Source organism: Urocitellus parryii, chromosome 3 (genome assembly GCF_045843805.1).
Source record: "Urocitellus parryii isolate mUroPar1 chromosome 3, mUroPar1.hap1, whole genome shotgun sequence".
Classification (NCBI taxonomy): domain Eukaryota; kingdom Metazoa; phylum Chordata; class Mammalia; order Rodentia; family Sciuridae; genus Urocitellus; species Urocitellus parryii.
In genome coordinates, this window is record NC_135533.1 from 210416874 (window position 1) to 210439150 (window position 22277).

Sequence of the window (22277 nt, forward strand, 5' to 3'; positions counted from 1 at the left end):
CTAGGGGTAGTCTAAACACTGAGCACCAGAGATCCTGGAAGTCTCTGGCAAGAGGGCATTGACAAATGATGATTTGAGTTTTAGCTTATTCAGAATGAATGGAGAAATCTGTTTTGTTTTTTAAAAAATGAACTATCTTAATAAAAATAAAAATTCCCTTACAATACTTGATCTTGTATGTACGAGTTAATATTAATTCAGAATAGCCAATGGTTAACTTGACAAATTTACAAACAATCTGAAAGCCCATAACTGTAATGGAGTATTTTAATATATCCTTACAGGAAATGAAAAAGACAATTGATAGTATACAAATTATTTGAAAAATTTCTAAAATATTCTAGAAAACATCTACAGAAGAGTCTATTTGACAAAAACATGCACACTTTATCACATACAGTGAAATGTAATTGAAAACATACTAAGTAATTAAAAACATACTAAGATTATGTTCAACAGTGACAGGAAATAGACAAACCGCTTGCTATGAGGAAGATGCTCATTCTTAAAACTAAGGATCAGTCAATGCATTCACTGTCCAATGCAATAAAGGAAAAAAACTACCCATGTAGTTCTCTTGTTGCTGTTGCAATGCTGGGAACTAACCCCAGGGATGCTTTACTACTATCTCCCCAGCCCCACCCCACCCCCCTTTTTTTAAATTGAGCTAGGGTCTCACTAAATTGCTGAGGCTGGCCCTGAACTTGGGATCCTCCTGCCTCAGCCTCCCCAGTATCTGGGATTACAGGTATACTCCACCATACTTGACCCATGTAGATTATCTCAACTTCATTCTTCCTTCTTTCTAGATAAGAACTATTATGATAACCAGTGATGCAACTAAATTCAATGCACAGTATCCAATATAGAGAAAAGTCTCACTTCATTTACTAACAAAAGCCCAAGTCCATAAGAGTCCTTTCTGAATGCACCACTTTAACTACATACAGTCACTGGCAACATTAATACAACAGGTGTTTACTACATAATGTAAGACCCTAGATGAATTCAGTCTAGAGATGAGGTAAGTCAAAACATCAGGGAACACTCCCAATCTTGCGAGTCCAAATTATGCACACATTAGAGTTTGCAGGAAAATCTAAACAGCAATGGATGCTGAGTGGAACTTGGGAGGTATCTATACACTACACCTCTATAAAGATGACAATCAAGCAATTAATGCTAACTTTGAGAATACAGGCATATACTGTTTAAGGAACAAGATGTTCTAAAAATGCATTATCAAGCAGATTCGTCTTTGTACAGACATAAAATATACTTACTTCACAAACCTTGATGGTGTAGCCTACTGTACATCTAGACTATATGGCACAGCCTATTGCTCCTAAGCTATAAACCTATACAACATGTATCTATATTCAATATTATAGGCAATTATAACACATGGTATTTGTGTTTCTAAACATAGAAAAGGTACAGTAAAAATACCATATAAAAGATAAACAGTGGTACACCTATATAGGGCACTTATCATAAAAGGAGGCTGAAGGAGTGGAAGTTGCTGTGGGTGAGTCATTGAGTGGTGGATGGATGTAAAGTCTTAGGACTTCCTGTACACTACTGTAGATTTTATAAACATTATGTGCACAGTTAGGCTATACTAATTTTTCTTAAAAATTTATTTATTCAATAATATATTATCCTCAGTTTACTGCACCATTTTTACTTTATAAACTTAAAAATAACTTTTTTTCAGTGCTATGAATCAAACCCAGGGCCTCATACTTGCTAGGCAAGTACTCTAACATTGCACTACACACACAGCCCCCTGCAATCTTTTTTGCATTTTGACTCTTTTATAATAACACTTAGCTTAAAACACAAAATCCTTTTTATGATTTACAAGCACAGGCTTGGGTTTCCACACAGATGTGTTGAGAGGTGCCTCCCTCCAACCTTGTGACAACATCAGCATGTTACCCATCTGAAAATGGAAAAAAAAAAAAAGAAAAACACAAACACATTGCATAGCTGTACAAAAATATCTTCTTTATGTTCTTACCCTATGAGATTTATTTTTATTTTTATTTTTTCTGATTTTTAACTTTTTTGTTAAAAACTAGGACACAAACACACTCATTAGTCTAGTGCAGGACCATTAACAATCCTGGGAAGACTTATGAAGTCTTCCACTTCCACCTCTGTCCCCTGGAAGATTTTAGGGGGCAACACCACACACGGAGCTGCCCACAGATGGTAACAATGCCTTCTCCTGAACTGCCTCCTAAGGGACCTGTCTAGGGCTGTTTTTACAGTACACTTTTTTAAAAATAAGAATGCAACCTAAAATGATAAAAACTACAGGATAGAGAATACATAAACCAGTAACACAGTTGTCTATTATTACTATAAGTATTATGTCTAAAACTAATTGCAAGTGCTATATTTTTACATTACTGGTAGAGCAGTATTGCACTATGACATCACAATGGATATGATGCCACTAAGCAATAGGAAATTTTTCAGGTCTATTGTAATCTTAAGAGACCACCACATATGCAGCCTGTTATTGACTGAAACACTATTATTCGACACACAACTGTACTCATGATCAGCATGGCAAAGCATCAGGAAAATGAGGTAGAAGCAGGTATCCCTGAAGCCCTATTCATCCATCTAGTTCCATATTAATGGTTATAAAACTCAAAAACCCTTCATCAATTCTGCTCTCTATATCTCAAACAAATATATTATTGATGAATTCTAGCATGGAACTGGAAGAGATGGATTGTAGAAGACAGGCCACACAGTTATCTGTGTTAACACAATTCAGGAAAGCCATTTCCAACTAAGATTATATTGTGCTACCACAAGTCTCTTCTTAATGCAAAATCCATCATCTAAATCACAGCCCAAAGGAATGACTAACAGCAAAAGGTGAAAATAATTTAAATGAGATTATCCCATAAGATAAACTTTGCATATTCATAAATTTATGGCCACTATTAGCATAGAAAATAAAGTAAGTCTCCTCTGCTCCCCCTTCAAACAAGCCTATCTAAATCAGAAAAAATAATTAAAAGTATATGAGTAAGAGACATCTAGTCTCTGCCACCCAAGGCCAGTAGGAAAATCCCAATGATTTCTGAATTGTCATTTTTCAATGATCTATTATTCACAGAACAAAAAAAATATTAAAAATTTTCATATTGGAAATACACTTTGGTTCACCCATGAATTCAGCAGACTTCAAAAAAGAAAATTATAGTAACTGATTCAATGATAAAACACTACCTATTAAACGCATGTACAGTTGCTTAACAAGGGCTTATAGAATTATCTCACCTGATGTTCATGTGTGAAAGTAATAAATAGAAATCCATAGTCCAGGGATACTTTAATATAAACTGAAAAATAAACTTGCATGTTTTATAACATTTCTTTCATGTTGTAAATGTTCCGGAATGATAGACATGAATTAATTTGTATTATGTACACTTAAAGGACCTCTCTCCAGTAGGAGTCTTTACATGAGTTTGAAGATTCACATAGAGGGAATATTACATGAATATTTGACAATAAAAACCTTTCCATTGCTTTTCACTTTTATACAATTCCTCTCCAGTGTGCCTTCTCATATATTATGTTAGAACGTGGCCAACTGAAATCTTTCCCACATTGTTTGCATTCGATAAACTGCTCTCCAGTGTGTTTGTGTATGATTTCTAAATAAACCGGGACAACTGAAGGCTTTTACATATTCTTGACATTTATGAATATTCCTCCAGAATGCATTCTTGCGTATCCTCAAAAAGCTGATCACTGAAGGCTTTTTCCCATATTGCTTGTGGTCATAGAGTTTCTCTCCAGTAAGAGCTCCTTCTGGTATTCACACCCAGAGAACTGAAAGTTTTCTTTCATTTTATATTCACAGGGTTTCTCTACAGCAAAAGTCCTTTCATATCTTCAAAGACAACTGAAAGCTTTACCATGCTGTCTACAATTAGTTACTGTCCATTGTGAGTTCTTCCATGTATTCGAAAGGAACGGGAACACTTAAATGCTTTACCACACTGTTGACATTCATAGGGTTTCTCTCCAGTGTGAGTTCTTTCATGGATCCGAAAGGATCGGGAACAACTGAAGGCCTTATGACACTGTTGACATTCATAGGGTTTCTTTCCAGTGTGAGTTCTTTCATGCATTCGAACAGAACTAGAACAACTGAAGGCTTTGCCACATTGTTTACATTCATAGGGTTTTTCCCCAGTGTGAGTCCTTTCATGTATTCGAATGGAACTTGAACAACTGAAGGCTTTCCCACAATGCTTACATTCATAGGGTTTTTCCCCAGTGTGAGTCCTTTCATGCATTCGAAATGAACTGGAACAACTGAAGGCTTTCCCACATTGCTTACATTCATAAGGCTTCTCTCCGGTGTGTGTCCTTTCATGCATTCGAAATGAACTGGAAAAACTGAAGGCCTTACCACACTGTTTACACTCATAGGGCTTCTCTCCAGTGTGAATTCTTTCATGCATTCTAAATGAACTGGAACAACTAAAGGCTTTTCCACACTGTTTACACTCATAGGGCTTCTCTCCAGTGTGAGTCCTTTCATGTATTCGAACAGAACTTGAACAACTGAAGGCCTTACCACATTGTTTACATTCATGGGGTTTTTCCCCAGTGTGAGTCCTTTCATGCATTCGAAAGGAACTGGAACAACTGAAGGCTTTCCCACACTGTTTACACTCATAGGGTTTCTCTCCAGTGTGAGTTCTTTCATGAATTTGAAATGAACTGGGACAATCAAAGGCTTTCCCACATTCCTTACATTTATAAGGCCCATTCCCAGTGTGCATTATCATATGTCTTCGAAAGCTTGGAAGAGAAATGAACGCTTTCCCACACTGCTTACAATCATAAGGTTTCTCTCCAGTATGAATTCTTTCATGTTTTCGAAAGGAACTAGGAAAACTGAAGGCTTTGCCACATTTTCTACATTTGTAGGGTTTTTCTCCAGTGTGAATCCTTTCATGACTTCGAAATGAAGTGGGACAACTGAGAGCTTTCCCACATTGCTTACACTGATAGGGCTTTTCTCCAGTGTGAGTCCTTTCATGTATTTGAAAAGTTTGGTAGTATCTGAAGGCTTTTCCACATTGTTCACATACATAAGGTTTCTCTCCAGAGTGAGTTCTTTCATGGTTTCGAAATGAACTGGGATGACTGAAGGTTTTCCCACATTCTTTACACTGATAAGGTTTCTCTCCTGTGTGCATTCTCATGTGTCCTCGATATGTTGTGTGATAAATGAAGGCTTTGCCACACTCCTTACATTCATAGGGTTTCTCTCCAGTGTGAGTCCTTTCATGTATCTGAAAGGAACTGGGCCAACAGAAAGCTTTCCCACATTGCTTGCATTTATAGGGTTTCTCTCCAGTGTGAGTCCTTTCATGTATTCGAAATGAACTCCGAAAATTGAATGTTTTCCCACATTCCTTACATTCATAGGACTTCTCTCCATATTTGTGGTTCTCATATGGTTTGCGTTCTGTGTGACATTTCATGTGCCTGTTAAGAGATGAATGACACATGTAGACTTTTCCACACACACTGCACTCATGTGGTTTTACTCCAGGAATAGTTTTCTTGTTCCGTTTAAGATTTGGAGTCTGACGGATGGTTTCCCCAAATTGACCTTCTTTTCTTTCACAGAGTCTCTCTACAGTACAACCTCTGTAGAAAACAAGACATGCATTATCAGTGGTATTTTTTTATTAATGATGATTAAAGATTTCACAATAGGTAGCAGAATTGCACGTTTGGTATCTTCAATGTAAGTAATGAATGCTCTGGAAGAGTAACTAGAGCTATAACCAAAACAGTGATATTAAACAGGCACAGTGGCACATGCCTGTAATCCTGCAGTTTGGGAGGCTGAGTCAGGGTGATTACAAATTCAAGACTAATCTGAGCAACCTAGCAAGACACTGTCTCAAAATAAAATTAAATAAAATAAAGGGCTACTCAAAGGTAGACTGCTTGCCTACTGTGTGTGAGGCCATGAGCTCAACCACCAGGACCAAAAAAAAAGAAAAGAAAGAAAAGAAAAAGAAGAAACCAGTGATATTCATAATGTTGAATTTATTAATAGTTTTAGGTAAACAAATACTGAATATTTATGCCATTTTTTAAAAAATCTCAGTGAAATATTTCTAAAAGCCATAAATACATAATTGAGTTTATTTGTTTTGTTTACTTATTTCTTAAAATTTCATCACATGCTAATATTCCCCCATGGAATACTACTTTTTTCCTAGGTACAACTCACCTAAGATTTCTCCCCTGGCTTTTGTATTTATCTTCAGTGTTCTGGTCTTCCCAATTTTCCCCTACAAAGCAAACCCAGAAAAATCACTGCAAATTATTAGAAATTATACAAAAATTATTAGATTCTAGGTCCACGATGACTGGCCACATTTACTCACCAAAGTATTCCCTTTCTAAAATCAAAGTCTTAAAATCTGGTTGAGGAACAAGAAATACTTGTTCTCTAAGACTAAGTGTGGGAATGATTTTGTTCTTACCTATAGATGCCAAGTTAATGAAGGTTTCCTGCATCACATCTCTGTAGAGTTTCTTCTGAAAGGGATCCAGCAAAGCCCACTCCTCCTGGGTGAAGTTCACAGCCACATCCTCAAAGGCCACTGAGTCCTAAAACATTACACATACGTATGTGTAAAGAAGGATGGATAAGACTTACAGCATAGGGGACCTACACTCAATCCACTAAAAAGTTCACAAGTCTTTGGTCTCCAGACATTCATTCTATAACTTGGTCATCAAAACTCTGAATTTCTGTCAACAATCGCTTGCTTGTAAATTTAACAGCACTACAAATATATGGAAATTGTTTCTACATTTTACTGTGGTCACACTGTTTTATTGCTTTGCAACAAAAGAATATATAACATCTTGGATAAATTCTAAATAAATTAAACAAATATTTCCATTATAAGACTAGCAATTGCTCACTTTGTGCATGCTAGTCAAGTGCTCTACCATTGAGCTATTCCCCCAATCCTTTTGATTTTATTTTGAGACAAGGTCTCATCAAGTTGCCAAGACTGGCCTTGAACTTGCGATCCTCCTGCCTTAGTCTCCTGAATAGCTGGGATTACAGGTATGTGCTATCACACTCAGCTGTATGAGGTTTTAATATATAAATACATACTTAAATATTGTACACTTTTTCTTCTATTCCCATAATTGCATATATGATAACAAAAGGCTGGTAGTACCTTCCATTTGTAACAATATCCAGATGGTCATGTTCCTGAAGTTCTGCAGTTTTCTTTTTTTTTTTTTAATATTTTTTAGTTGTTGATAGACCTTCTTTTTTTATTTATTTGTATGAGGTGCTGAGAATCAAACCCAGTGCCTCATGCATGCCAGGCAAGCACGCCACCACTGAGCCACAACCCCAGCCCCTGCAGTTTCTTAAGAAGTAGTCAAATCCCATTGGCTGAAAGAAAATATTCCTTCAGAGAAGAATTCATTGTGTGATATGTACCACAGACTCAGCTCTTCTTTTTTTTTCCAAGTCCAATTTGATGCAGGGAAGGAAGACAACAGGCATAAGGAGGAAGGCATGACAACTTAGACCTCCACAGAATCCCTGTGTTCATGAGCTTCAGGGCTGCTGTTCAGTTTCTAGCACACATAAAACAAAGGTGATAAGGTACTATAGCAATTCTTCCCCTAAGAACCTTAACAGTATACCCTACGCAATGCTGACCTTCAGGATCAGAGTTGGGTTAAGAGTTGCAATTTGAAGGAAGTCTGCTGATGTCCACAATGGTTGGAGAGTGAATGATGATTTGGTTCTTCAGTGTCCTCTAAAGGCCCATGTGTTGAAGACCTGGTCCCCAGCCTGTGGCACTACTGGGAGGTGGTGGAACCTTTAGGAGGTGGGGCCTACTGGAAGGAAATTAGATCATTGGGGGTGTCCCAAAAATGGATATTGGGACCCTGTCCCCTCCTGTTTTATTATTACTTCCCAGGTGAACAGGCCTCTCTCCCACACATTCCTGCTATGATGTGCTGTGCCACCACAGGCCCAAAGTAACAGGGCCAAGCAAACATGGGCTAAAACTGAACCAAAATAAATCTTTATTATAATGTCTCAGATAACAGAAAGCTGACTAACAGGATAAATTTACCCATGATTACAAACTATACAAAAGATTCAGCAGTGCTATCCTCCAGAAGAAATGAATTCCCCTTTCTCCAACCTCAGGAGGAAGTGATTCCCTATGTTACTCTAGAGGCTGATTGCCATGTCACTCATTTCAGCTCTCATGAGGTATACCTGAGAACCCAAGTGAGCACAGGAATCTCTCAGTCATATAATGAGCCTCAGGGCTGCTGCTCATCAGTTTCTAGCTGATCTCTAAAAGAGAGACCAAATGCTGATCTCTAAAACAGAGTACTAACCTACTGATATCCATGTGCAGGGGACAGAGGAAAATACTCCCAAACAGAAACTCTGATATGAGAGTTTACAGCAGAAATCAACATCCCTCTTGCTGATTGGTGTATGGAAAATGAGCTGCTTGGGTCTGCCCTAATTACTCCTTGTAGAAAGAATCATTATATGACTTTCTCAAAGAAGGTCTTACTAATTAGTGATCAGAAAGGTTTTAACAGTAGTAGGTCTGAGATGCTTACTGTTAGCAATGCCTGCTTAAGAAATTTGCCCTTTACTCCTATTTGCAAAGAGATCATTTCAGAGGGACCCAATTTTAGTTATAAGAGTGACTTGGGGTGGGGGAAGGAACATCAAAACAAAACCTACATGGTGTGGTGGCAAATGCCTATAATCCCAGCAACTCAGGAGACTGAGTCAGGAGGAATGAAAAGTTCAAGGCCAGCCTCAGCAATTTAGCAAGACCCTATCTCAAAATAAAAAACATAAAAAGGACTGGGGATGAATCCCCCGGTAATAATAATAAAAAAATGTACACAAGAGCTAGGGGTATAGTTCAGTGATACAGTGCTTACCTAGCATGTGCAAGGGTCCTGAGTTCAATTCCCAGCACCATAAATAAAAAGTTGAAAGAGTGGCTTGGTATTCTGAATTTTCTGTTTTCCTCCTGATAATCTGGTCCCTTTTACATCCTCGGCAGAGAGCTACTTGATGAGCCCCCAGAAAGCACCGTGAGCACTTACTCTAATGAGCTTCCCTGGTAGATGATATTGCAGATGTTGTCACAAGTTACTGCTTGGAGATCTGAGCCCATTCTGTGTCATTACATTAGGAGGGAACATTGGAAACCTGCAGCTGCTTTCCTCCAGAACACACACAACTACTAGAAAAGACTAAAGAAAGTTAACAATCCTAACGGACGAAATTTTTATTGGGTCTAAGGGTATAGCTGGGTTCAATCCCCAGAACCAAAACATAAAAAAAAGTAAGAAATATTGGTTAATGTCTATGCAGAGAAATCAGTATAAAGACTTCATCATTTTTAGAATAAACCAGATGTCACTTCTCATGGCACAGTAGTGCACACCTATAATCCCAGATACTCAGTAGGCTAAGGCAGGAGGATCATAGGTTTGAAACCTGCCTGGGAAACTCGGCAAGCCTGTTTCAAAATTTCAAAAAAGGGCTTGGGAGCACCAACTGTAGAACACTTGCCAAGCATGAAGAGGATCCTGGGTTCAATCCCCAGTTCAACCACAAAGGGAAAAAAGTGTCATTTCTCCCACAAGGCATCTCAAAAAATTCCATAACAAATGGAATTTGTTTAGGAGTACAGAACTACTTCTGTGAACCTCCAAGGAACAAGTGTCAAACAGTGGGTAAAGTCATCTGCAGAACAAAGTGAGGCTCATCTAACTTGTCAAGGATTTTTCGAGTTACAATATTCTGAACAGGATGACATAGTAAGAGATAAACAAACAGATCAAGGGAATGGAAAAAGTCTTCAAAGGGCTTGTATTTACATGTAAAGTTGATTAATGACAGAAGAAAACACTGCAGAGAAATTCAAGGGCTCACTGATACTTTAATATGTGGGGAATGAACAACTGTTACCTAATTGAAAAAATGCATTGTACCACCTCTATTCCACAGATAATAACCAATTTGATGTAGGTTTAAATGTGAAAAACATAAAAACACTTTCAGAAGTCACAGGCAAATTTTTCGTGTATAGTGCTGAAGATGAGACCCAGGACTTCCTGAACGCTAAGTACATACTCTACCACTGAGCTACAACCCAAGGCCCCTAATTTATTTTGATGCAAGAACAGGAAGAATTTTCTCATATAATAGTAAGCTATAAAGGATAAGACCAAGACATTCAAATATATTAAAATGAAAAAAGTTAAAAGACAAACCAAAGTAGAATATAATTATCTCTGATATATACAATATTAGTGTGCAAAATAAAAATAAGCACATAAGCCTGTAATCCCAAAGTAATCCCCCCATCTCCATGGCCTCATGAGTTCTGGAGATTGAACCCAGGGGCTTGAGTGTTGAGATCCACAGCCGAAGGGGCCCCAGCAAACTTCCAGCTGCCAGCTGATGATTGGCTCACAGCAGCCCCAGCAAACTTCTAGCTGCCAACTGATTGGCTCCTCTGCAGTGATGCTCATTGGGTTGTTTCCCCGCCCTTTCAGACCATGGAGCTGCTCATTGGGGGACTTTTTTTGGCTCCACCCATGCGACCCAGCCAATCCACCTCAAGAGCAGGAGGAGTGGGGGAGGTTGAGAGGCTTGTGGGAAGCCAGTGGTGGCAGTTGGGCTCTGAAGGTTTTCCTGAAGAGCTGTGTGGTTTTGCGTGTGTGTTCTAAAAATAAAGTTTGTTTCTTTTGACAAGTGGCTCCTGAATTGTGCCCAGCCAGACTGCGGCACTTGAGCATGCTAGGCAAGTACTCTACCACTGAAGTACATGCCCAGCCATTTTTAAATTTTGAGACAGGGTCTAAGTTTCCAAGGTTTGTCTCAAATTTGCAATCTTCCTGCTGCCTCAGTCTCCCAAGTAGCTGGGATTACAGGTGTGTGCCATCTCATACACATACACCATATAAGATTTTGATGAGGAGGAAACAGCTAAATGAAATGGCAGGAAGTTCTTATAAGTTAGATTATGACTGAATGGCAGAAGAGTCAAGTGATACACTCCATTGCTATTTCCTGTAAATTTATACATGAGCATGACCTACAATCCAATGATTTTTCTCCAATGTGCAAAGGATTTACTGTATTTACTTAGTGATGGATAGCAAAATGATAGGATTGGTATTTTTAAAAATATTTTTTTAGTTGTCAATGAACCTTTATTTTACTTTTTTGTATGTGGTGCTGAGAATCGAACCCAGTGCCTTATACATGCTAGGCAAGCGCTGTACCACTGAGCCACAACCCTAGCCCAGGATCAGAATTCATTTTTTTTAAATTTTTTTTTAAAGAGAGAGAGAGAGGGGGGAGAGAGAGAGAGAGAGAATTTTTAATATTTATTTTCTAGTTCTCGGCTGACACAACATCTTTGTTGGTATGTGGTGCTGAGGATCGAACCCGGGCCGCACGCATGCCAGGCGAGCGCGCTACCACCTGAGCCACATCCCCAGCCCAGAATTCTTTTTATATATATATTTATTTTTTATTTGTAGTTGGGCACAATATCTTTATTTATTTATTTTTATGTGGTGCTGAAGATTGAACCCAGGGCTTCGCACATGCGAAGTGAGCTCTCTACCTAGCTACAACCCCAGAGCCACAACCCCAGCCCGATCAGTATTTTTTTTTAAATAATTGTAGTTGGACATAATACCTTTATTTTATTTTTTTATTTTTATGTGATGCTGAGGATCAAACCCAGGGCCTCATACACGCTAGGCAAGTGCTCTACGGCTGAGCCACAACCCCAGCCCCACCCCCCCATCTTTATTAGAGCAAAAAAATCAACCCGAGAAAGCCCAAACACAATAAATACTGGACAGAAAATATCCCATGTTCCATCATGTGTGAAACATTCAGAGGCAAAGAAACCACTCAAAAACCTATTCACTATAACTTCATTAATGCTCATTTGCAGAAAGTTCAGATGAAGCTAAAGTAAAAGAAGACTGTGTAACAGATAAGAAAAGATGATAAAGGTATAAAGACTAATCAAAGAATCAGGATGAACCAGTGAACATGAAGAGACTAATGCCTGCTCAGGGTCCACTTACGAATACATATTTTAAAAAGCACTTTACTGAGGTTGTAAACATTTAATGTAAACAACCCCATGAGTTTGGGGATGAGTATACACCAGCTCAACCATCACCCCATAAGGCCACAGGCATAGCCATCAACAACCTCATTACTATCCCCACTCTCATTATTACTACTATTTGTTCATGTATACATTCTTGTTTGTGTTAACACAGTAAATAAATAAATAAATAAGAAAAAAGAACGCAAGATCTACTTGAAAAGTTTTAACTGAAAAATACAGTATTGCTAGTAAAGGCACCATGTTGTACAGACCTCCACAATTTATCTGCATAACTTAAATGTTCCCTTGAATATCACCTGCTCATTTCCCCACTCCCCTGCAAATGATCATTCTACTCTCTGCTTCCAAGAATTCAAATATTTTAGATTATTACATATACATGAGATCTCATAGTATTTGTTTTTCTGACTGTAACATCCCCCAAGTCTATTCTTAGTGTGGCACACGGCAGGATTGCTCTATTTTAATATTCCATTGCATGTAAATATTGCACTTACTCTACCCATTCGCTCACTGATGGATATTTAGATTGTTTACATATCTTGACTATTATGAATGAGGCTGCAATACACATGGAAGTGTGGGTATCTCTTTGAGATTCTGATTGTAATTCTTTTAGATAAATATGTACAAGTTGGACAACTGAAGAATATGGTAATTCTTTTTAATAAAAATTTTTTAGTTTTAGGTAGTGCTGAGAATCGAACCCAGAGCCTCAGGCATGCTAGGCGAGCGCGCTACCACTTGAGCCACATCCCCACCCCTTTAATTTTTTTTTAAGAGACAGAGAGAGAATTTTTTTAATATTTATTTTTTAGTTTTCAGTGGATACTACATCTTTATTTTATTTTTATGTGGTGCTGAGGATCAAACCCAGCGCCCTGCACATGCCAGGCGAGCCAGCGTGCTACCACTTGAGCCACATCCCCAGCCCTCTTTGTTTTTATAATCCACTATACAGTTACCCATAATGGCTGTACCCATTTACATTCCTACTAACAATGTATTAGGGTTCCCTCTCCTCAAAATCATCGCTGGCATCTACATGACTATGGGCAGATTTCTTCACAAAAGCCTTGCAGGCCAACAGACAACAGGACAACATATTCAGAGTGTTGGAAGAAAATAACTGCTCAGGAAGACATTACTCAAGCAAGGCCAATCTTTAGAAACTAAGAGCTAAAGTTCCCAGGTAAACAAGCTGAGGGAGCCCCTGACCACTAGACTTGCCTTTGGAGAAGTACTCATGGGAAGACTTCAAGTTGAAACAAAACAATGCTCAATGGCAACATGAATGCAGGAAGGTATAAAATTCAGTGATGAGAAAAAAAAAAGGATGCATACATTCCAAGAATCCCAATGGATTCCTGAAACCTCAAATGGTACTGAACCCTATATATGAAACAGAGATCCTGTGAAATTAAATATTCCAAACTATTTTAGCTCTCAAACATCCTCATGCTGAAAAACCACCCCCTGGCCCAGCTGGGCACCAAGGAAGCTAGAACTGACATGTTCCCTGGCTAGCACAGCCTGACTAAGCCTACATATATCAGGTGCCTGGTTTTGTTTCTTTAAATAGTTCTGCTTCTATAGGACTTGCAGAAAAACAATCTAGCTGCTTCCCAGTTTGATTAAATTCATTTTTCCTGTTTACATCATTTGCTTGTTTCTTACGCATGCAAGTGACTGAGATTCAGATGGGTTCCCTGAGCTGGCTGGCAGTAGCATAAGTACTGTTTTCCCTTATCCACACGTACCTATGATAAAGGAACAGTAAGAGATTACAACAGGCACAGTAAAAAATTAACAGTAACATCCGGGCCAGGGATGTGGCTCAGTGGTAGAGCACTTGCTTAGCATGCACAAGGCCTTGCATTCCATCCGGAGTACCACAAATGAACAATAACAACAATAATAAAGTAGAACAATCATAACAATGCTGTCATAAACTGGACATGGTGGTACAGGCCTGTAATTCTAGCTGGTCAGAAGGCTAAGGCAGGAGGATTGCAAGTTCAAGGCAGCCTGGGTAACTTAGTGGGACCTTGGCTCAGAATAAAAAATTAAAAGGGTTAGGCATATAACTCAGAGATAATACACTTGCCTAGCACTCCCAAGTCCTGGGTTCAACCCCCAGTACTACAAAATATAATAATAATACTATAAAATATATGTTATATGAATTTCTCTTTCTCTCTCTCAAAATACCTTACTGCATTGTACTCATCCTTTTTATGATGATGAGATTATTACTAAGCGACTAGCAGGCAGGTATCATAGAACAGGGATATGCAGGACAAAAGGGTCCTTTTGTCCTTGATCTCAGGTAAGACACAAGATAGTATGAGATATTAGCATACTATTCAGAAAGGTGCGAATTTTAAATTGTGAGTTGTTTATATTACTGAAAATTTCCATTTAATCAGACCATAGTTAATCACATGTAACTGAAACTATGAAAAGCAAAGCTGTGGGTAGGGAGTCCTACTGCAGTCATATCTAAAATATTCTAACACTATAGTGGTGGTATGTATATTTCTAATTCCAGCATAAGTTAAAAGACCAAGGTATAGGGGTGGGGTTGGAAAAAAAAAAGACCAAGGTATAAAAAATAAACATAGCTCTGAGTTCCATCTGCATTACCACACACACACACACAAAAAAAAAAAAAAAAAAAAAAAAAAAAAACCTAGAATGACAACAACAAAAGATAGTCATTTCAACAAGTAGTGCTAGAAAAACTGGACTTCAACTTTTGGAAATATTTCACATCTTCCCCCAAGATCTCTTCATGACACATATTTTATATTTCTGAAAGAAAATGAAAATCAAATGAGTACTTAAATCTTTTCAGGGTGACAAACTGAGGGACAGTGATGACCTGGAGCTGTGCTAAAAGGTCAGACTTCCCAGGAAAGTTTGCAAATAGGAACTTCTATCCAAGAGAATTCCCCTAGGATGTATGTGCCTGGGAAAGTGACTAAGAGGCACAAAGATATCAGACAACCTAGCTTCAGGCGACTATTCTGAGCTTCCCTCTCATAAGATTATCCACAAACAACTGAATTTTTTGAAAAAAAGAACTGTTAATTCATAGTGGAAAAATGGTAATTAAAATACTGCGTTTAATTGAAATGCACCACCGAAGATGCTTTTAATGAGTGATGCTGTCAACTGGAGAAGGGAAGGTGGCATCTGGGCATGCGAAAACCTATCTAGAAATTAGGAATTTACTGTCAGCTCTAGGAAGGGCTGGACCCGGGCACAGAACTGTGGATTTGCGACCCCCGTTTCTCAGATATTTAGAAAGCTCGGGAAAATGGGTCGCCCTTGGGGAGGAAAGCGAAACCCGGGCCTGGGTAGACCGCAGCTCCTCCCGCGCACGGATCCAACGCGCGAGTGAGGGTCTCCCCGTGACCCAGCCGCGGTCGCCGCAGACTGGGGAGACGTGCGGCGGAGCTGCCCGGATAGGCTCTGGGCCAGGCCCAAGTCGCCTCGCAGAGGCAGGACAGGAGACCAGGGTCCCAGCTGCCTGTCGGAGCTACGGCGGACGGTAAGGGAGCCAGGGCCGAGCGGCGCCGGCGGACTGGACCGCAGACTCCAGAGCCAGGCGAGGAGGCCCGGGTCCCGCCCCGGCCGCTTCCGGCCGGCTCCTTCAGCCCCTCCCCGCCCCTGGAGGCCTGGTCCCAGCTCACCATTTCCCGGCTTCCGGGTGTCCCGGCGTCCTCCCTATGGCTCAGGCGGCCCGCGCAGGTGTTAGTGCCACCTGAGGCCCTCCAGCGGCGAGGAGACCCAAGGTGGAGAGCGGCCCCAGCGCGTAGCGTCCCCTTGCCGTGCGCGCCGCGGCTCCCGCCCACACCTTTCCGGCGGCGTTCCTGATTGGACGGTTCTCACGGACACGCCCCCTTTGTGACAGCGGGCGGAAAGACGCTCACCGAGCCGCCGGGGTGTTACCCGGGCCGGGAACCGGTACCTGTTAGGGGGTTTTGGCTTTAAGCACAAGTCGTACTGCTCCTTGGGTTTGGTGTTGGTGGCTTCCTACAGCTCCTGCTGAACGCGGAGACAGAAGTGTGTGCAGGGAATCACGGGTTTAGTTTCTAAAGAAAGCGAGGCCTTTTGTTCAGGTCTTGCAAGGTAGAAACTGAAGGGTCAGATGTCTTAGGCTTGACCTAAGACTTTGAGGCCTCTTGTGGACTTATAACGCTTGTTTACAAACACAAACACTTAAAGTAACCTCGCCATATCCAACAAAGAATCTGGCTCCATTTGGTCTTTGACAATTGACAGGGTTGAGCCTTCCCCCAAACACTTGGTACTGGTACTAAGTGGTAAAACCCGAAGCCCTAGCCTGGGAGGAGAAACTTTCTCTAGATAAGACACAAGCTATGAGATATGTTCATTAAAACTATGAACTGTACATTTTGCACTGGATGGATAGCCATCAATTTGTGCACCTAGAGAACTTTGGAATGGAAATGGGTGTGATATTCATGAGGCGATTAATTCCCGTTTTTTCTGCCATTAGAGAAAACAGTGAATAAACCTTAAGTTGGATCGAAACTCCTAAGGCGTTTACTTATTTATTTGAACAGTTTTGTATAATGCATACTCACACAATACATCTAATTATAGGGTAGAATTCAGTGGCTTTCAATATATTCACATATACAAACAATCATTAGTGCAGTCGATTTTAAAAAAAACAAAAACTGGGGATTTAATCCTGGGAGCCCCACCGCTGAGCTAAAGTCCCTTTTTACTTTTTTTGTGACAGGATCTCTCTAAATTGCCCAGGGTGGCCTGGAACTTGTAATCTTCGTGTTTCTTACGCCACGCGGCGGCTATTCTGCTTTTTGAGAGAGTCTCGATGGGTTGGCCAGGTTGACCTCGAACTCCTTGGGCTCAAGCAAACTCTAGGTTCCCTGCTTCATTCTCCACAGTAGCTGAGACTACCAGGCACAGGCCACCACGCTCCGTTAATTACCGTCATTTTAGAACATTTTCAACACCTAATAAAGAAATCCCTTCATATGGTAACCCATAAATGTGTATTATTATGTATCAATTTAAAATTAGGGGCTGGGGGGTGAAGTTCAGTAGTAGAGTGCTTGCCTAGAATACTAAAGTGCCTGGGTTTCATCCCCAGAACAACAACTACAAGAAATAAAGAAGAAACACTATGCTCTTTAGCTCTCCATCTCCTATCTTTTCACTTCTTTATCTAAGCCTCTAGGCGAGCATTAATTTACTTTCTGTTGCTATAGTTTTCCATACTTGGAATAAAATTACATGTGTTCTTTGTAATTATTACTTGTCATAATTATTTCCAGAGACATTTGTGTTGTAGTATGTATTAATATTTGCACTCTACTAAAAGTTTTCCATGTTGCCTGGAACAGTTACTCAGCCTCTGAGTAACTGGGATTATAGGCCCTTTCATTTGGGGCTCAAATTTATTCATTTTGTTAACCTCAGTGAACTTTCTAGTATCCAAATAACTCATTTGCTTATCCATTCATGTCTGTTTATAACATTTGGTTGTTTCATTCTTTTAAACTATTATTAATGTTTGCTATAAACATTCATGTACAGTTTTTTAATGGATATCTAATTTCATTTCTTTTAGAGTGGAATGAATGGGACTCCTAGTACTTCTATGTTTAATCTCCAAGAAACTAACAGTTTTCTAAGAAGGCTACTGTGCTAGATTCCCACAAGCAATGCATGAGGATTCTAATTTTTTTTCATATCTTCAGCATCACTTGTTACCATATTCCCTCCCCCTTTATTTGAAGGGGGCAGTGCTACAGATGGAACTCAAGGTCTTGCACATGTTAGACAAGTGCTTTACCTCTGAGCTATACCCCCAACCCAGAATCTTTTTGATTCTAGTCATCCTAGTGACTGTGAAGTGGTATATATATATATATATATATATATATTTTTTTTTTTTTTTTTTTTTTGAGACAGTCTCACTATGTTGCCCAGGCTGATCTTGAACTCAAGTGATCCTCCTACCTTGGCCTCCAAAGTAGCTGGACTATGCCGCAAACTGCCCGGCCCCGGGCCGGCTGAGTCCCGCTCCTGCTGCCGAGCACTGCCTGCGGCACCCCTGCTGAGCGATTCCCTGCTGAGCTGTCAGTGCACGCGGGCTTGCAATCTTGCAACCCGGTTGGGCACAAAAACACAAGCCAGTCAAACTGAGACAAAGTTTTATTTAGAGAGAGGCCGTGTGCGTCCCCCAACAGGTGGGTCCGCCACGTGTGTGTTCTACCTGAGGGGGCGGGGGGGGGGCTTCCACTTCCCCCGGAACACCCTCCTACCATCCTATTCCAGCCAATGGGAACTCTCCCATTACAAGAGTGACATGAGTAACCTGAGTCCTGAAATGGGCCCAGCTAAACAGCATGAGTCCAATTACCATATGAATGTGAATTGCTGGCTGGCAGTCATTAAATCCAAAGGTGCCTATATCAATATTTTTGCTGTGGCTCCTAACAGGACTACTAGTGTGTGCTACCACACCTGGCTTCACTGTGGATTTGTTTCTTTTTTTTTTTGGCAGTACTGGAAATTGGACCCAGGCGTGCTCTACCACTGAGCTACATCTTCAGCCCTTTTTGTATTTTTTTATTTTGAAGCAGGCTTTTAAATTACTCAGTCTGACCTCAAATTGAGGTCCTCCTGCCTCAGCTTCCCAAGTAGCAGGGTTTGTAGAAGTGTGCCACCATGCTAGACCTTCGTTTCATTGTGGTTTTAATTTCCATTTCCTTCATGGATAATAATGTTCAACATCAGTGCTGGGGATTGAACCCAAGGACTGGAGCATACTAGGCAAGCACTTGACCACTGAACCACACCCCCTAGCACATCTTTCTTTTTTTGGGAGGGGGCACCGGGATTGAACTAAGGGGCACTCAACCACTGAGCCACATCCCCAGTGCAATTTTGTATTTTATGAGAGACAAGGTCTCACTGAGTTGCTTAGTGCCTCACCTTTGCTGAGGCTGGCTTTTTCACCATCCTCCTATCTCAGCCTTCTGAGTTGCTGGGATTATAGGTGTGTGCCACCCAGCCTGGCCCCAAAATCTTTCTTTTTAAAAAATCTTTATTTTTAAAATAAATAAAATAGTAATTGTGCATACTTATGGGGTACAGTGTGACATTTCAGTAAATGCATATAATGTTATGATCACGTCAGGGTAACTGGCATATCTATCATTTCAGACATATATGATTTCTTTGTATTGGAAGATACTCAGCATTTTTCATTTGCTCTTGGTCATTTGTATATATTCCTTGGAAAACTGCGAATCGGCCTGGCATAGAATCCTCTCTGGGCAGCTCCGCCTGCAGCCCCTCTTCTCCCAACTGTGTAGTGACCCATGGAGGGTCACTGTGATGCCAACTCCTTCAAGGGAGTCGTGCATGGGAGGAGCTGCCTCTCTCCCCAACTCAGAGCAGGATCTCAAATCCTCAGCCCCACCTCGCTCTCCCCAGTGCTGGCTACAGATCCCAGACTTCCAGTTTCCAACCCACGTTCCAAGTTCCATCCTCTCTCCAGTAGACATTATTAGTACTTGTCCTATTAAATAGAGTTTATAGAAGACCACTGGTTTAGGGCTGGAGTTGTGGCTCAGCAGTAGAGTGCTTGCCTAGCACATGAGGCCCGGGGTTTGATCCTCAGCACCACATAAAAATAAAAAAATAAAATAAATGTATTGTGTCCATCTACAACTAAAAAATAAATATTTTAGAAAAAGAAAGACCACTGATTTGTTCTGAGCTCCTGAACTAGGTCCAGCTGACCACCAGATGGATTTACTCATACACAAGTTCCATGTCAGCAAGTCCAATCTGCCAAGAAAATCAGGAGACAGACAATGGCCAGATCCCCAAATGGGCCAGTGTTAGGCTGGGTGATTAAAAAAAAAAAAAAAAAAAAAGCCCCTTTTGCTTTAACCTTTCTGTGGAAAGTAACTTTGAACAGAACAATGGGACTTTTGTTCTCTCTCGGCCCTTTTCTGCCTTTAAAGCCCAAACTCCTTCTGCTCAGCTCACCGAAGAAGCACACATTCAGATTTGTAGAATCTGTTTTAGAATTGCAAATAAAAGCCAATCAGATGTTTTGATTTGATTTCGTCATCTATGCTGATTTTCAAACTATGGCACTGTTTTTTGTTTGTTTGTTTTGTGTGTGTTTTAATTTTTTTAGTTGTAGATGGACCTTTATTTTATTGTATTTATATGGTGCTGAGGCTCGAACCCAGGGCCTCACACACGCTAGGCAAGCGCTCCACCACTGAGCCACAACTCCAGCCCCTATGACACTGTTTTTCCCCATCAGTACTGGGGATTGAACCCAGGGCATGCATGGCTAGGCAAGCATGGTGTTAGTTTGCCCAGGCTGCCCTGACACTTGCCATCATCCTGCCTCAACCTCCTGAGAAGCTGGGATTACAGGCCTGTGCCACCATGCCTGGTCAAATGCACTATTTTAAATATCATTTCTTCTCACAGAGCAGTGGATGGTTTTGTTTGTTTTCTTTTGTTTTTTTTCATAGTTTAGATGGATACTTTTATTTTATTTATCTATCTTTATGTGGTGTGGAGGATCAAACCCAGGGCCTCACACATACTAGGCAAACGCTCTTCCACTGAGCTACAACCCCAGCCCTGGATGGTTCTTTTTTAAAGATTTGCTTTTTGTTTGAGAATTTTTACAAGAGAAAGAACAACACTTGGAACTGGTTGCACAAAATCTTTGTGTGTCTCCTCCAGTGACTCCAAGCCGTGATTCCTCTTGAGCAGCATCTTTCCTGGATATAAGTTATCTTGTGGGATCTCTTTAGGGTTTTTTTGAAGTTCCTCTTTGCAAACTTTTTGGGTGATCTAGCCTTTCAGCATTGTTCCAGTTGAGTACTGTCCCTCTCTGCATTTGTCACCTTAAAAAGATTAATATCAGAATGTTTAAAAACATTCACGAATATGCTTAGCAACAAATTTTAGACAAAAACAAGGCATTGGTGAACTTGAAAATAGTTAATAGGAAAAGAATTTAATGAAATTATATAAAGTTGAGTAAGCTTTGGGGCACTATTTATTAGTTTAATATATGTATAAGTGAATATCATGAAAAGGAAAAATGATGGATGGAATGGGTAAAAAGTAATTAAATAAGTGAAGCCTAAATTTTAAAACAACATAGTGAAAAGCCAAAAAAATTTATGTACTCATTTGAGTCTCATTTTTTCCAGTAAATGCAAAATATTTATAATTAATAAAGTGTGATACAATATATTTCCAAAGAGGCAAGAAAGACATGAATTTCAGGGGGAAAAATTTTTCAGTGTTACATTTGTCTTAATTCTTGTTTCCCTATTTCTTCTTGGAGCATATATAGTAAGTTTCTCGGGTCTGTTTTTTCTTTTTTGATGATTTCAAAAAGAATTCCAGGGCTTAAGCTTCTAACACCTTGAAGTGTTCAAATATGAGTTTATAAAATAATTTCTTGCCTTGGAAGTAACAATTGATTGACAGCATTTTCTTGTTATGTGTGTTTTGGGTGGGTGCCGAGGATCAAACCCAGGGCCTCCTGCATGCGAGGCAAGCTTTCTCCCAATACTTCATTTTCTGAAAAGAACAGAAACTTGTGGGTTTTCTTGTGGAATTAGTAAATATTCCTTATAGTTTTCTCTCCTCCTTATACATAAAAGTTGGATTGAGTGATTTTGCTGGATTCTTCAAACACTGAGTTTGTTTCATTTAAGATTTTAATGATGGGCTGGGGTTGTGGCTCAGTGGTAGAGCAGTTGCCTGGCATGTGTGAGGCCCTGGGTTGGATCCTTAGCACCACATATAAATATGAAGATGTGGCTCCATGTAAAACATTTGCCTGGCATGCACAAGGCCTTGGGTTCCATCCCTGGCACTGCTAAAACAAAGACTTATCTCCAGTTTCTCTAAATAAACAAATGCATAAACTTATATACTAAGAAAGAATCCTGGGGC

General features: G+C 40.0%; 1 protein-coding gene and 1 non-coding gene across 2 annotated transcripts; one reads left to right on the forward strand and one right to left on the reverse strand.

Annotated features, from left to right (window-relative positions):
• Nucleotides 1–680: 680 nt before the first annotated feature.
• On the reverse strand, nt 681–16076 carry LOC113190417 (uncharacterized). Its single transcript, XM_026399674.2, has 5 exons — nt 15962–16076; nt 6555–6681; nt 6299–6359; nt 3307–5703; nt 681–1945 (listed from the first exon to the last, which is right to left on the reverse strand). Exons 1-4 carry the CDS (start codon nt 15962–15964, stop codon nt 3969–3971), a joined length of 1926 nt encoding a protein of 641 aa, XP_026255459.2. The 5' UTR covers nt 15965–16076; the 3' UTR covers nt 681–1945; nt 3307–3968.
• Nucleotides 1847–1951, forward strand: LOC113190536 (small nucleolar RNA U13). Its single transcript, XR_003301787.1, has one exon. It is a non-coding gene; the product is annotated as a small nucleolar RNA U13 (small nucleolar RNA).
• Nucleotides 16077–22277: the final 6201 nt, after the last annotated feature.

What these genes read in the sequence shown, in the direction of transcription:
- LOC113190417 (XM_026399674.2), bottom strand. An exon ending in CATTAACTTGGCATCTATAG is followed by an intron (nt 6,360 to 6,554) that starts GTAAGAACAAAA and finishes TTTGCTTTGTAG; the next exon opens with GGGAAAATTGGGAAGACCAG. An exon ending in AGCCAGGGGAGAAATCTTAG is followed by an intron (nt 5,704 to 6,298) that starts GTGAGTTGTACC and finishes TGTTTTCTACAG; the next exon opens with AGGTTGTACTGTAGAGAGAC.